This window comes from Ochotona princeps, chromosome 29, assembly GCF_030435755.1.
Source record: "Ochotona princeps isolate mOchPri1 chromosome 29, mOchPri1.hap1, whole genome shotgun sequence".
Lineage (NCBI taxonomy): Eukaryota > Metazoa > Chordata > Mammalia > Lagomorpha > Ochotonidae > Ochotona > Ochotona princeps.
In genome coordinates, this window is record NC_080860.1 from 4,629,020 (window position 1) to 4,644,391 (window position 15,372).

A 15,372-nucleotide genomic window follows, 5' to 3' on the forward strand; every position below is an offset into this window, starting at 1 on the left:
ACATTTAAAAAAAAAAGTTTTATTTATTTGAAAGGCAGAGTGAGAGACATAGATCTTTGATTTGGTTCACTCTCCAAATGTCCTCCACAGGCAGGGCTGGGCCAGGCTGAAGCCAGGAGCCAAGAGCTCCATCGAGGAATCTCACGTGGCCGGCAGTGGTCCAGACACTTGGGCCATCTTCTAAGACCTTCCTGAGGAGTTAACAGGAAGCTGGTTCATAAGGAGAGGTGGTACTTGATCCCAGGACTCTGATATGGGAGCAGCTCAACCTACTGCACGAGAGTGTTTGCATCCTGAAATATCTAATGGGTAACCAGAAAAATACATAGTCTCATCAAGGTGTTAGCTACTGCTGTCAGCCAAGCAATGAAAACCTTTTTGATTCAGAACTAGCCCAAGATAAAAGTGAATGGCACATTAAGTACATTACAGTGCAGAGATAAACCCATATGTTGGATTTTTTTTTGGTCAACTGAGCTCTGACGGGCAGCTGCTGCAGTTCAGACATCAGCTGGATACCCCTCCGACAGCCCTAATGTTGGTCCTCAGTCTTTGCCGGGAACCTGGAACCTCTTCCAGGTCTCCCACGCGGGTGCAGTGTCCCAAGGCACTGGGCCGTCCTCAACTGCTTTCCCAGGCCACAAGCAGGGAGCTGGATGGGAAGTGGAGCTGCCGGGATTAGAACCGGCGCCCATATGGGATCCCGGGGCGTTCAAGGCGAGGACTTTAGCCGCTAGGCCACGCCGCCGGGCCTGGTCCTCAGTCTTGTGTTAGTGGCTAACAGGTGATCCGATCATGGTATCGGGAAGTCATGAGGTCACTGGGGTGTGGCCATGGCTGGATGCTCTCACCAGCCTGCTTCCTGACTCACCACGTAATTCCTCCACCATTCTCACCCTCTGGCCTCACCACAGGGGCAACTGATGGGCTTGGCTAATCCTGGCCTGAAAATCTCCAAGCCCACAAGTCCAAATGAACCTGTTTTTGTAAGCAGCTTCTCTCAGTATTTGTTAAAGTGATGACAAGCTGCCTAAGGGAGAAACCAAGATAATTAAATGGGAAAAAGGATAGTGTTTACGACAAACAGTGCTAGGATACTGAATAGCCACATGCACACGCCTGACGCCAGCTCTCTACCTCACTTCATATCCCAGAATCAGGTCATATGGCTCAAAGACCTAACTGCGTAAGCTAAAAGCACAGGACACTTAGGAGCAGAACAAAGGCAGAAACGAGCATTTCTGATCATCCAGGAGCTTATTTGCTTTCATTTACCTGAAGGCTTCTGCCTTCCAGAGAGCAAGAGAGACTCTTCCACCTGCCGCTTTATTCCCCAGATGCCTGCGACAGACAGGGCTGGGCCAGGCTGAAGTCAGGAGTCTAGAACTTCAACCACGTCTCTACGTGGGTGAGGAGGACTGAGCCATGAAGTCACAATTTGCTTAGGGTACATGAGCAGGAACCTGGAACTGGGTCAGAGCTGGGAGACAAGCAGGGGTGTTCCTAACCAATGCATCATTCATCATCTGTAAAGTGTGCATTTTAAGAGTATCCTGTATGTTTTCTCTAAAAAAGAAGTAAATAAATAAAAAATTAAAGAGAAATTGAGTGTCACAGGTAAGTAACAAACTTCCTGGCACAGAATGTTAGAAATGTCTTTATTATTTATTTGTATTAAGCACCAGCTTAATACTGCAGAAAATTCCAAATGACCCTTTGCCAATTCCCACCCCCAAGCCCTTCTTGATCAAGCGTTTCTCAAGTAAAGACATGCTCTCTGCTATCTTTCGTATAAAACGTGATGCGGTCAAGGCCAAGGACTGTGTACACCTCGCTGTACAATGTGGCCCGCAGCTCTGCAGATGGCGGCTGCCCAGGCTTCCGTCACTGCCCGGGTCCTGACAGACTCTTGTTCATGAACTGTCTCTTCACAAAGCAAGTCCACCACTACCAAGAGGGGACAGGAGAGTCAGATGACGATTCAATGGCAGGGCAAAGTTCATCTCACAATCAAATTTACTATTAGTCTGGCATTTCTTATGTTATAAACTCCTCCTTCAAGAGATGTATAAACATTTCTTTCAGACTCACAGATCACTCAAATCCAAGTGATTGAAACTATTTGGGGAAACAACCTGTGCCTGACCAAACAATGCAGACTTTTTAAACTGTCACTATTCCTAGAATCATGTCACAACTACCTAGACAGCATTTACCCTGCACTAGTGTATGGCAGGATGTACATGAGTGACAGTAACACCACACCATTTCGTACAAGGGCTTTGAGCTAGGTAGACTTGGGTACCACAGGCAGTCCTGGGACCAATCAGACGGACATCTACACAGGCAGGATACCTCATGCAAAATCTTTCTTCTGTGGGGTCATGATGCCCTGACATGAGACTATACAGTGACAATGTTCTTATCATGTGCAATTCACCACCTAATGGGTCGCAGTGAGCTACGGGTCAGCAGGCACATGCTCAAAAGGCCAGCCACACTGCAATGCAGTTACCAAGGATTCTTGCTATGGGAGACCTAACATCTGACTCACCAAATGGAAGAGTCTTACCTTGCTGGGCTTATCATTCTGAGGGTCAAACACCTTCTCACAAAGTCGCAGCCCAGTTTCCTGCCTCAGTTGCTGCAAGTAGGCTCGCATCACCTCTGCAAGAGAGCAATTGCAAAGCTGCCGCACGCAGCACAGCCCAAACCCCAAGCCTGCATGCTGACCTTGGTGCACACATTTGAACATGGAGGACAAAACCACAAGAGTCCACATGGTTCTAGAACTACATTCGATTTAGCTCAGGAGATTCTCTGCAGAACACACTTGCTGCCCAGAGTCGTTAGTGAACATGCCTAACCCAGTAACACATATCCCACTGAGTCCACCCTCACAGCCAGAAAGAGCAAGGGGACAGGGAGCCACAGGGGGAGCACCAGGTGGGACTGTGGGGAGGACAAACACCCTCTTCTTACCATCTTCCTGCTTATTTGCAGGTTTGGCATAAATTGCATTCAGTGGAAATCCTGGCTCTCCAGGAATGGGAAAATTTGTGATTCCCAGTGTATACATTTCTTTTTCGCCTTGGCTTTTAGAATTGCACTGAAATTAAAATACAAAAGACATATATTTTACAGGGAAAGGGGCAGTAACATTCACACTGCTGCTCCAAGTCACAGCATGTTCTCTGTGCCCGATACCAGTCTGGCAGATCGCATGCGCCTTCTCAGAAAAAAGTTGCAAACACAACCGAGAAAATGACAAGAGACCAATTATAGTAACATACAAGAAACAGAATTTTTAAAAGTCAAATTCAGGACATGGTCTCAAATGTGTTTTTATTAGACTGAAAACTAAATTTTGAAGTACTGAGGAGTGTAAACAAAATTTGTAAATGTCTTTAATATGAAAACAGCAGGGGTTTGGTAAGAGACAAAGTCACAGGTTTCCGGGGACTATTGTGGGCCACTGCTGACATTCACAACGGAAGGAAATGCTACATTCAGTTAAGGTTAATGGAAAGAAAGAGAGTAATTTTTTCCCACTCAAGTTTATGGATTTCTGAAATCTATCCTATGAGCCCAGGTTAAGAAAACCCGAGACAGGGCTTGGCAGCGTGGCCTAGTGGCTAAGGTCCTCGCCTTGATCCCATATGGCTGCTGGTTCTAATCCCGGCAGCTCCACTTCCTCTCTATCTCTCCTCCTCTCAGTATATCTGACTTTGTAATGAAAATAAAATAAATCTTAAAAAAAAAAAAAAAAAAACAGGCGGCATGGCCTAGTGGCTAAAAGTCCTCGCCTTGAACGCCCCGGGATCCCATATGGGCGCCGGTTCTAATCCCGGCAGCTCCACTTCCCATCCAGCTCCCTGCTTGTGGCCTGGGAGGGCAGTCGAGGAAGGCCCAAAGCTTTGGGACCTTGCACCCGCGTGGGAGACCCGGAAGAGGTTCCTGGTTCCCGGCTTCGGATCGGCATAGCACCGGCCGTTGCACTCACTTGGGAAGTGAATCATCGGACGGAAGATCTTCCTCTCTGTCTCTCCTCCTCTCTGTATATCTGACTTTGTAATAAAAAAAAAAAAAAAAAAAGAAAACCCGAAACAGGGTCTTAAATGGAATTTGTCAAGATTTATGCCTTCAAAGAACATATGTGGAAAGTTTTAACACACCATTACCCTTATCTTCATGTCAGTTTATTATACCATGAAATCAGAGAACCAGATTCGGATATGCCTCTAACATTCATGCTCCAAGTCCGAGGAGATATTTTCTCCTTGTCCTTAGAGTTCTAACACATAAAAGTGGCTGGAAGGGTAATGTTGATGGTTTGTTTCCCTGTAACAGTCATGCAAGCTTCATTACCTTTTGGAGTTTCTTTAGACACTCAGAAATGTAGAGAGTTACATATATCAGGGTCCTATCAGCTTCACTCTAAGAGGGAAAAAGAAAACAGTGTTCATGAAGCCCAACAATTCTGTCCAGGGAAGGAAGCCAAGTTTTGTCCTCTGATTGGAGCAACCACAGCGCACACAAGCCCCTTCGAGGGCCAGCTTCTCCCCTTTCTGCAACCCCGGGTGAGTGTGTGTGCAGGGGGTATCAGGTCCGCCCTGAGCTACACAGAGGCTCTTGTTATTCTCAGCTCCCCCATCACAGGTTCCAGCCCCTCACCCTTGCGTGGGAAGGAGAATTAACAAAGCTGTCTGGAAAACTTGAGGCGTACCATATGGCTGGCCAATTTTTAAAAACCCTCTCATTTCAGGATCTCCGCCAAGAACAGAAACATTCATTACTCTGAAAGAGGAAGCAATTACTTGGCGGGTGACATGTTCTTGAAGGACGCTCTAAGCCCAGGGTCTTGACCTGAGCCAGAGGAAAATGTGGAGAAGGCCAACGGATGTTGATCAAATGTGGTGCAAGCATGAGGTCACATTTTACACTTATTTATAGCTGAAAAAACAAAGAGGAACCCACAGGTCTCCCTGCTTTTCAGACCAGGCAATCAAGTGTGCTAGCATCACACTTAAACCTACTACCAACACAGTACCGAGGCCACGTACTCGACAGAGAAAGCATTCTGCCGTAGCACAGTTCGCCGGGATTACCATTCAGAGACCAAGAGTCCACAGAGATCTTACATCCTGTTTGATGCCGAAAGGTCACACGCTGGCAAGGAGATGGTGAAGTTCATCCCATGTTTTCGAATCTTACCAAGAATGCTCCCCTGGTAACTTGGTCAGACAGGAGCTCAGAAAACCTGCCTCGTGTCCCGCTCTCCTTTCTCTCACCCTCCCTCCTCCCTTCATCGTCACCGCCCTTGCGGGAACGCAGGACTATCTGGGAGGAGGCAGGGAAGGGAGGGACCAGGGTCATTTTTAAAAATTTCTCCAGCTCAGGTGCAGCACAAAGCAGTAAACTAACAAAATGTCAGCAGGCAGGATTTTCTGGTTCTGGATTAGTGTTACCCACTACCACGGCTGGCACACGGAAGGTGCTGAGTTATCACAAAGATAAATAATGATAGAGCTAAACCAGGATTGCCCAATTCGCCCTGTAATGGGCCAGAGACCGAATATTTTAGGCTTTGTGGGCCAGGCTGGATTTTAATAAAATTTAATTTACAGAAAGAGGTCATGGGCCAGATTTGGTTGTCAGGTCCCAGCATGCCAGCCCCTGGTATAAACGGTGGAGGAAAAAAAGAGAAACCAGTATCTTCGAATCCAATGTCAGGGATTCTTCTAGAATAGGAATGGCAATTGCATTTTATGTTTTCTTTCACAGCAACTCTCACCCCAATAGAAAACTTAAGCTCAAACAATAAAAGCTCCATCATTTACCTTAATTTCATAGTTTTTGAAGAAGACATTGGCTTTGAAGTAATAGATGGCTTCATCCACAATATCTGTATCTTTTGCTAAGCAGGACACAGGGAAGAAGGGAAGAAAAATTAGTCAGATGTAAACCATAACATACAGAAAAACCATAAACACAACAAAACTTAGGGGCTGCCATGGCAGCACAGCATGTTAACCTGCTGCCTTGGGCGCCTGCGCCCCATTTGAGTGCCTATTCAGGTCTTGGCTGCCCCACTTCTAATCCAGCTGTTAACCGAGGAGAGCACTGGGCGACAGCCCGGGTATTTGGGTTCCTGTACCCATATGGGAGACCTAGAAGAAGCTGGCTCCTGGCTCTACCCCAGCCCAGCCCCAGCTGATGCAACCATCTGGCAAGTGAACCAGTGGATAGAAGATCTCCCTTTATCTCTTCCTCTCTGTAGCTCAGTCTATCAAATGAAGAAATAAATCTTAAAAAACAAAAGCAAAAAACCTAGGTTCCATTGTCACAAATTTCATAGTTGAGTAAGAAAATAAAATGAGGGTGCAGACACGCAACTCAGCAGTGCAGCAGCTCCTCGGGACACCCACATTCCGACTCAGACTGCTCGCGTTCAAGTCTCAACTCTGCTTATTCAGGCTTCTTGCCTCCTCCTGAGAGTAGCTGGGTCCCTGCCCACAGGGAGACCCTGACTGAGTTCTGGGCTCCTGGCTTTGGCCTAGCCCACTGCTGACCGCTGCAGGCACTTGGTGGTGAACCACAGCTGAAGAGAGACCTCTTTCTCTGCATTTAAATTCCAAACAAAAAATTTAAGATTTATCATTATTATTATTGGAAAGTCAGATTTTCAGAGAGGAGGAGAGACAGAGAGATCTTCCATCTGTTGGTTCACTCCCCAAGTGGCCGAAGCCGAGCCAATCCAAAGCCAGGAGCTTCCTCCGGGTCTCCCATGCAGGTGCAGGGTCCCAAGGTTTTGGGCCAGCCTCTACTGCTTTCCCAGGCCACAAGCAGGGATCTGGAAGGGAAGTGGAGCAAGCAGGACACCTGCAACAGCTTGGGACAGCCCAGACCCAAGCCAGCGGCTAGGAATTCTATCTGGGTGTCCCACAGGGGTGCCAGAAACCCAGGCATGTGGGTCCATCATCTGCAGCCCCCTAATCACATTATAGGAAGTTGAGTCAGAGTCAGAACAGGAGGTGGGGCCCTATTCCAGGTGTACTATTATGTGAGATTGAGATCTAAGGCAACACCCACTCTCACTTGTTTTTCATAAATTTATATGCTCACTATAAAAAATCCAATCAATACAGAAAAAAACAATGTAATTGTCACCCTATGTCCTACTATTCATAAATATCTATAAACAATTGATAAATATGGGCAAGGCATGGTAGCCTAGTGGTTAAATCCCTCGCCTTGAACACATCAGGATCCCATATGGGCGTTGGTTCTAATCCCGGTGCTCCCACTTCCCATCCAGTTCCCTGCTTGTGGCCTGGGAAAGCAGTCAAGGACAGTCCAATGCATTGGGACCCTGCACCCACACGGGAGACCTGGAGGAAGTTCCTGGCTCCTGATCGGCTCAGCTCTGGCCACTGTCGCAGGCGCTTGGGAAGTGAATCATTGGACGGAGGATCTTCCTCTCTGTCTCTCCTCCTCTCTGTATATCTGACTTTGCATTAACAGTAACTCTTGCAAAAAAAAATGAAACTTAGAGTCAACAGGAAAGTGTTAGTCAGTATACATACCAGAAAATTTATTTAAAAAACACAATTGATAAATATGAAGTTTCACTTTATGCATTCAGTAAAATAGACTGAGACTTAGATATACTCATGTGAGCAAGACTTTTTTCTAAAAAAGATTTATTTTTTATTGGAAAAGCAGATATACAGAAAGCAGGAGAGACAGAGAGGAAGATCTTCTGCCTGCTGATCCACTCCCCAAGTAACCACAATAGGCAGCACTGAGCTGATCCAAAGCCAGGAGCCTGGAGTCTCTTCCGGATCTCCCACGCAGGTATATCGTCTCAAGGCTTTGGGATGTGCTGGACTGCTTTCCCAGGCCACAAGTAGGGAGCTGAATGGGAAGCAGGGCTGCCAGGATCAGAACCGACACCCATATGGGATCCTGGCGCGTTAAAGGCGAGGACTTTAGCCACTAGGATATCATGCTGGGCCCATAAGCATGACTTTTAAATTTACTTCATTTACCTGAAAGGCAGATATAAGGAAAGATAGAGGATCCACCAACTGCTGGACAGGGCCGGCCTGAAGCCAGGACCTGGACCTTCTCTGTCTCCCGTATGGATGCAGGAGTCAAAGCATTTGGGCCACTTCCGCTGTTTCCTCAGGCTTGTTAGCACAGAGCTGGGGCAGAAGTGGAACAGCCGGGACTCAAACCAGTGTTGCAAACTGTGGCTTAACCTGCTATGCAACACCAGGCCCAGGCAAAATAGTTTAAAAATATCCAGTATGATCTGGCTTCAGTTTACATTGTTACTTCAAGGAAAAACTCTCCTTTCTTCCTGTCCTGGGTGGCTGGAGCCCAAGAAAAGCCAGAAATACCGCTGTGACAAGGACAGCTCTTGTTATACAACCGCCTTGGCAGTTTATTTTCCAAGGTCGAAGCATCAGGTCCTTGATGTCCAGCAGCTGGCTGCGGCACATCTGGGACAGGGACTGACCCTCCTGGCCCTGCCCGTGACCCTACGCCTCACCTGATGGCAAGCCACGGACACTCGGAAGCGTTCATCCTCGGCCAGCTCGGGGCTCTTGCCCAGGGCCCTCAGCGGGTTCCCAACTAGAGTGCCCTGTGATCTAGTGCCTTCTCTGGGAGAAGGAATCCTCTTCCCAAGGATTCCCCAGGGTTTATAAACCAAGCTAGGTCTTTTTAGTGCAGTGAGGTGCTGGACGCAGAACCCCGAAGAGGAAGAGGCCTGCCAGGGACACCATCTGCTGACTCTAAATGCATGAAGTCCTTGGGGAAGGCAACAGGGCAGTTCCTCAGCTACAGAAATCGCAAGGAGCCGGCTGCTCAGGGTCTTATCCTCCTTCGGGGACCCAAGAATGGCATCAGGCCTTGTTTACCACAGGGCAGGTATGTGGGACGCCTGTGTCCCATAGGCAATTGCCTCATTCAAATCCTGGCTAGGCTCTCCATACACTTCCTGCAGAAGTGCATGCTGCTGCAGGCATGCAGGGAGGGGACCAGTGGCTGGGAGCTGTCCCTCTGTCCTTCAAACACAGGAAGTTATTAACAAAGGCTTTCACAGCCAGACTGCTTCCACCCTTGGTTGGGGATTCTGACCTGCTACATGGAGTACCCATCTGAAAGGGTGTCTCCGTCGCAGTCTGGGCCAACCCTGGTTACCAGCAGGCTTTTCCATGCCTGGTCTGTTTCTATCTGTTCTTTTTTCTCAGAATCAACTGAAGACTCTGCTTATTCACCAGATTTATTAAGTTCACGGAGCTTTAAACTGGCGCTGCAAACAAGATTAAGTTAGGAAGAGGACAAGCCAAAAGGTCTGGCAGAAAGAACAAGAGGAGGATAATTCAAAAGTCCGTCATTGTAACCGTGGCCTTGGAAACCAGGAGCAGGACTCGGCTCGGACCCTCGCTGCTGCAGAAGAACCATGTCCCACGTCAAACAAATCCCAGCGCTGGCAGGACAGCCCAGCATGTGTCAGAGGATGCGGCTTTCTGAACAGGGAGAAACGTTTCAAGAGGCGATTTATAGGAGAGAAACAAAACTCAGGAGAGAGAAAGCATGAGTCACGTTACACACTACTCTCACCACTGAGGCACTGCCAGAAACGAAGAAAGACGCTGAGGAATGGAGGAAGCAGAAGAGATTAAGGTTTTTTTTTTGTGGGTTGCTTTTTCCAACTTGATGAGAAGGAAAGCAGGTGGCTGTGACATCTACGAAGGCAGCAGCACTAGAGGAATCTGAAAGAACGGACAGTGTTACGAGGCCGGTGCAGCTGCGTTGCACACTAACCTTCCACCTGAGGCACTGGCACCTCATTATGGGAGCCAGTTCATGTCCCGACTGCTGCATGCTGACCTAGCTCCTTGCTTGTAGCCTGGGAAAACAGTAGAGGATGGTCCAAGTCCCTGGAACCTTGTACTCATATTGGAAACCTGGAAGAACCGCCTGGCTCTTGGCTTTGGATTGGCTCAGCTCCGGCCATTACGGCAATTTGAGGAGTGAACCAGCGGATGGAAGAGCTTTCTCTCTGTAACTCTGCCATTCAAGTAAAAAATTAAAAAAATCTTAAAAGAAAAAAAGAACTGAGTGCTAATTAGCGACCATGTTCTGAACTGAGCTGGAGAAGGTAGAGGCAAATGATTCGCTTTCTTCCTAAATGCAGCATACAACCACAATCTTTATTTCTAATGTTATTTTTTTTTTCAGAAGTTAGCTTTCACCCACTTGGTAATAAGGACAACACCTACCTACTGAATTGTAGACAGGTCACACCCAGAACACACAAGTCCTTATAGAAGAGCCAAGGTTGGCTGTGTGCTCCAGTGTGTGCCAGGGTACCAGAGCGCGATCCTACAATCGTGTCGTCCTGCACTCTGCACTCTGTGATGCATCCTAAGACAATGTCCCACGCCAAGACAGACAGAGCCCACGGCCACTTCTCAAGGCTGTTTCACGCCAAGCCTCGTGGTTATGCCACAGCTCAGCCAACGCCCTAGATGTGCGAGTTTGCCCTGCATTTGCCCATGATTGCATTTTAGTTGCTCTATCAAGAAAAATAAAAGTAAAAATCCAACCGCTTTGACTAGATTACTACAGAACTGAGGGAGCCATAATCTTTAAAGACACAGGACACAACATCCACCAGCAAGCACAAAACATAGGCATCAACTGGGACGAGTCACAGGGCCGAGCTAAGAAAGCCCCTGATTTGACGTCACAGGGTTGTAAGCATTTCATATCAGAATGTGACAACAGTGGGTTTGGACTTACTCTCTCTGGGGGCAGGTCCTTTGAACTGACTTCTGATGGGTAACAGCGCCATGTTCCCGATGAGCTTGGTGTCCGGATCCATGAGAGAAGAGTGGTAAGCCTGGAGTGGCCCAGTGAGAATACAAAATAAATGAGAGCACATTACCGGGAACTCAAACACAACCTCCCGGCCACCAGAGAAAAAGAAAATGAGCCATCCACCCATGCTTAACAAGGGCAGGGAGGACGAGGGGCCCTTGCTGTGGCACAGTAGGTTAAGCCATGACATGCAGCACTGGCATGCCCTGTGGGTGCCAGCTGGGGGACAGCAGCAAGAAGATGGCCCAAGCCTCTGGGGACCCTATGTCCATGGGGGAGACCCAGATGGAATTCCAGGTTCTGTTGTGGTCTCTGTCTCTGCCTCTATAATACATGAATCTTTAACAACCTAACTGTCTGAACGGACAATCACACAAGTGGTTAAAAACAAAGGGCTTATGTTCTCGTCACTTCCTAATTTTCAAGTTACACTTACCGCTGTCTGTGATCTTACGGCCCTTTACGGCTTTATCTTTTGGCAGAAATGCACACTATACACCAAGTTCCTTCACTTTCTGTTCCATGTTACAGATCTCATGCTGGTGGCTGCTGGGAGGCATTTCCACAACAGAACAGGCAAACACCAGATGGGTAAGTAAAGGCACTCCCCCAGCCCACGACTCTATTGAAACCAGAGCCCAAGCACTACTTTTTCGGATCTGGCTCCCTATTTCTGTTTTAAGATTCATTTATTTTTACTGGAAAGGCAGATTTACAGAGAGAAGAGGAGACAAAGATCTTCCATCTGCTGGCTCACTCCTCAAGTGGCCACAACAGCTACAATGGCTGGACCAATCCGAAGCCAGGAGCCAGGAGCTTCTTCCAGATTTCCCATATGGGTGCAGGGTCCCAAGGCTTTGGGCTATCCTTAACTGCTTTCCCAGGGCACAAGCAGGGAGCTGGACAGGAAATGGAGCAGCCAGGACATGAACCAGTGCCCACACGGGATCCTGGCACTTGAAGGGGGAGGACTGACTAGCCAATACAGCCGCTGTGCCCTGGCTGACTATCTTTATAAAGCGAGACCTATGCTGCTTTCAGTGGGTGAGTTACATGGAGGGGGCACGTGGGCGTATACACGACTTTTCTGAGAACAACCTGTATGCTGACTGGTGGCTCTGCTTGTCACAAGATGTGTGGCTGTTGATGAGACCACACGGGGCTCCCATCACATACTCATTCATTCATTCATTCAACAAAGGACTACAGGAGCAAGGTGATGTGGCTGACACTGAAGATCTCAGTTCCTGGGCTGCTGGACAGACATAAGGACCAAGCACAGCGTCAGTCCCAGGTGGGTGTGTGATCCACAAGTGCAACTAGCAGAGGGCTCTCAGGTCCCGGCTTAACGCGTGGCCACAAGTTTCCTTTGAGACTTAGTTTCCTCTGCTACAAACAGGAGCATGGATGGTATGCGCCTTGCGGGGAGCGCCACCCCGCCGAGGACGCAAGACCTCAGTGTCCAGTGTGTAGCCCAGGGCCTGCCCGGCTGTCCTCAGGGTATCTGTGGGATGCGGGAAGCCACGTGTGCCCCCAGCCTTGCCCCTGCCGGTGCCTGCATCAGCAGCTATCTCCAGTCACCACCGCAAGGTACCTCCCGTCACGGAAGGGTGAAGGTTTACCCCGGGGAGGGGCGCCCACCCGATCCCACGCACAGAAACGCGAGAGCCACCAGGCCCATCTGTCTCCACATCCACGCTGATGTTCACGAGATGGAAACATCTGGAAGACCCAGGAAGTGGGGTTTGCGGCTGACAAGCAGCAGGTGCGACCCGCCCCTGGAGCGGAGGAGGAAGTGGATCTGACAGGGTAGTGTAGGGTGGGGTAGGGTGGGGTGGGGTGGAAGGGGAGGAAAGAAAAGGAGAAGCTGGCCCCAGAGGAAAAAGAAAAACGCCAGTCCCAGACCAGGAGGCTGTCGAGGGTCTCCGGAGACCCTGTCTGGATTCGGGGGGGCCGAGGGCGCGCGGAGGGCTGCGGCGCCTCCTCCCGCGCCGCGGGGCTGCCGGCTCACACATGCCATGTCCTCGGACCCCCGGGACGGTACCTCCGGGACGGCATTCCCAGGACGGCACCTCCGGGACGGCATTCCCAGGACGGCACCTCCGGGACGGCATTCCCAGGACGGCGTCCTGCGGGACCGTGCCCCTCAGGCTGCCCCGGGCCCACAGGGTCCAGCCCCCGCCCCTGCCTCTCCTCCCGTCAGGCCCCGACTTCCCGTCTGCCCTCCTGGGCTCGCATCTCTTGAACACCTACCGGCATCTTGGCAGCTCCCGAGTTTCCACCCACAGGCGCAGCTTCGGGAGGGAGCGCGGCGCTTCCGCTCTGGGGGGCCCGGGCGCGGTAGGCGGAAGAGAACCGGAAGGGGAGGGCCACGGGAGGACGCGGAACTTCCGGCTCCGACGTCCCTCCGCCGGCTGCGCGTTCCCGGAGAGGCGCCAGGGGTCGCCCGAGCACCAGGCGCGGGCTCTGCGTGTCGCGCATGCGTGCTCGTGGGCGAAAGGCGCCGGGTCTGTGGTGTGTGGTTCCTTGGTTCGACCTAAAAAATCATCCTTGGACGTACACGATCCCATTCTAAGTTCCTGCCTCATCCTGCCCGCTCGCGTTTCCCTTAGTTCTTAGGATTCCCTTGTGCAAAGTGGGAGGAATTTTGTTTCATTGCTGTATGTACCCTTGCACGGTAAACCTTAATATTTGAGTGAATGCACGAGGTTAGCAGGGAAAGAAGTGGAGTGGCTACGAATCAGTTCCAGCATTCGCGGCCTCAGTGCCCTCGCTGACAGTGGAAGCTTTGGGCAGATGCAAGGAACCATCTGGAAAGTGCTAGAAGTCACGTGCCTGACACACCCTGGAAGCTCCAGTATGTCTTTTTTTTTTTAAACATATATTCGTTTTTATTAGAAAGGCAGGTTTTACACAGAGGAGAGACAGAGCTTCCATCCACTGGTTCACTCCCCAAGAGGCTGCAACAGCCGATGTGGAGTGATTGGAATGTTCCAGACTCGGCGCCACTTCTTGCTTCTTTCCCACAGCTCAAGAAGTTCACGCCCTTCCGGTTGTCCAGCAATGAGATGTAACCTCATGGGCTCTTGCCTGAGAATGCCACCTCTCCACATCTCTCACAGCCCCTCCCAGCCGAGTCCCCGCGCCCCGACACCTTGCAGGCTCATCTGTTGTATAAATGAACCTCCCACGTGTGCCCCTGCCCTTCTCTCCCAGCCCTCCCACATCCTCCATCTTGTCCCCGTCCCCTGCCCTGGGAGCCCCCCATCCTGCCACCATGGCAGGAGACGTGTGCCTTCTACTTTTCTCCCCCGCCACCGGACTGCAGTTCCTATCCCGCTGGAGTAAAGGACCTCCTAAGACCTCATGGTGCCTGGTCCATTGGCTCACTGTAAACTAATCATGAAAAGTGAACTTTGCTGCGGGAACTAGCTGCATGTAAAAACGTAAATGCCTTTAAAATCTAAGAGTTGAAGCTGAGCCAATCAGATGCCAGTAACTTTTTCAGGGTCTCCCACGTGGGTGCAGGGTCCCAAGGCTTTGAGCCGTCATCGACTGCTTTTCCAGGCCGTGAGTAGGGAGCTGGATGGGAAGTGGGGCTCCTGGGACATGAACTGGTGCCTACAGGGGATCCCAGCAGTTGCAAGGTGAGGATTTAGCCACTAGGCTATGGCATCTGGCCTGCCAGTGTCTTTCCCACAGAGAGCAGTTCATGTGAGAAGCCACGCTGTGGCTGCCCAGCTCTCACCCGTGAGCACCCTGCTCTGCTCCCATGCAGGACTTCTCCCTCTGGCCTAACGGCCCTGCTGAGGGTGGGCCTGATTTGAACAAGGACCCCCTTGGTCACAGTGCACTTTGTTCCTGGTCTCACACTGTGGCATTTCAGCACCATGGGAGCACACCCTGTGTACACTGAATGGTTTACCCCAGGAACCAGCTGGCACAGAACAGCCCACATATTTGCAGTCAGTGGGGTGCACAGCCAGTCAGCTTGATGTACCAAGGCGGAGGACCCTGACCCTCCACTGGTGTCCCCAGCACACACCAGGCTGAACCAGGGGGCAGCAGGAGTCGGCCTCCTCCTTCTCCGTCCTCCTCCCACGTGGACATCCACAGGGAAGGGCCCTGAGCACAGGCAGCTGGGAGAGAAAAGACTAGAGAAAGTAGGGCACACGGCGCCAGCAGACCCCAACTTCCCGTCTCCAGGACTGTGCAGTTTAAGCTGGGGCACGGGTGGGGCATTAGTGACCCTGGGAGACAAGCGTGTTTTTACCACTTTTCGGGGCCACAGGAGAGCCCCCAAACAGCGCAGCACATGCCTTTGCTGGTAGTTTGTGGTTTTTGCCCCACTGGCTTTGTTAGATTAGCTCCTGTCACTCAACCACACAGCACAAAGCTGACCTCCCCCAGCCAAGCCCTAAGGTGCAAGCAACCACTGACACCTACAGTGCCTCATGCTTTAATTAAAATGGATTG

At 50.3% G+C, this 15,372-nt stretch overlaps 1 protein-coding gene across 1 annotated transcript; it reads right to left on the reverse strand.

Annotated features, from left to right (window-relative positions):
- Window positions 1–1,640: 1,640 nt before the first annotated feature.
- On the reverse strand, window positions 1,641–13,306 carry ARPC3 (actin related protein 2/3 complex subunit 3). Its single transcript, XM_004595303.2, has 7 exons — window positions 13,150–13,306; window positions 10,819–10,918; window positions 5,841–5,917; window positions 4,369–4,437; window positions 2,983–3,109; window positions 2,573–2,667; window positions 1,641–1,947 (listed from the first exon to the last, which is right to left on the reverse strand). Exons 1-7 carry the CDS (start codon window positions 13,153–13,155, stop codon window positions 1,885–1,887), a joined length of 537 nt encoding a protein of 178 aa, XP_004595360.1. The 5' UTR covers window positions 13,156–13,306; the 3' UTR covers window positions 1,641–1,884.
- Between the last annotated feature and the right edge of the window lie 2,066 nt (window positions 13,307–15,372).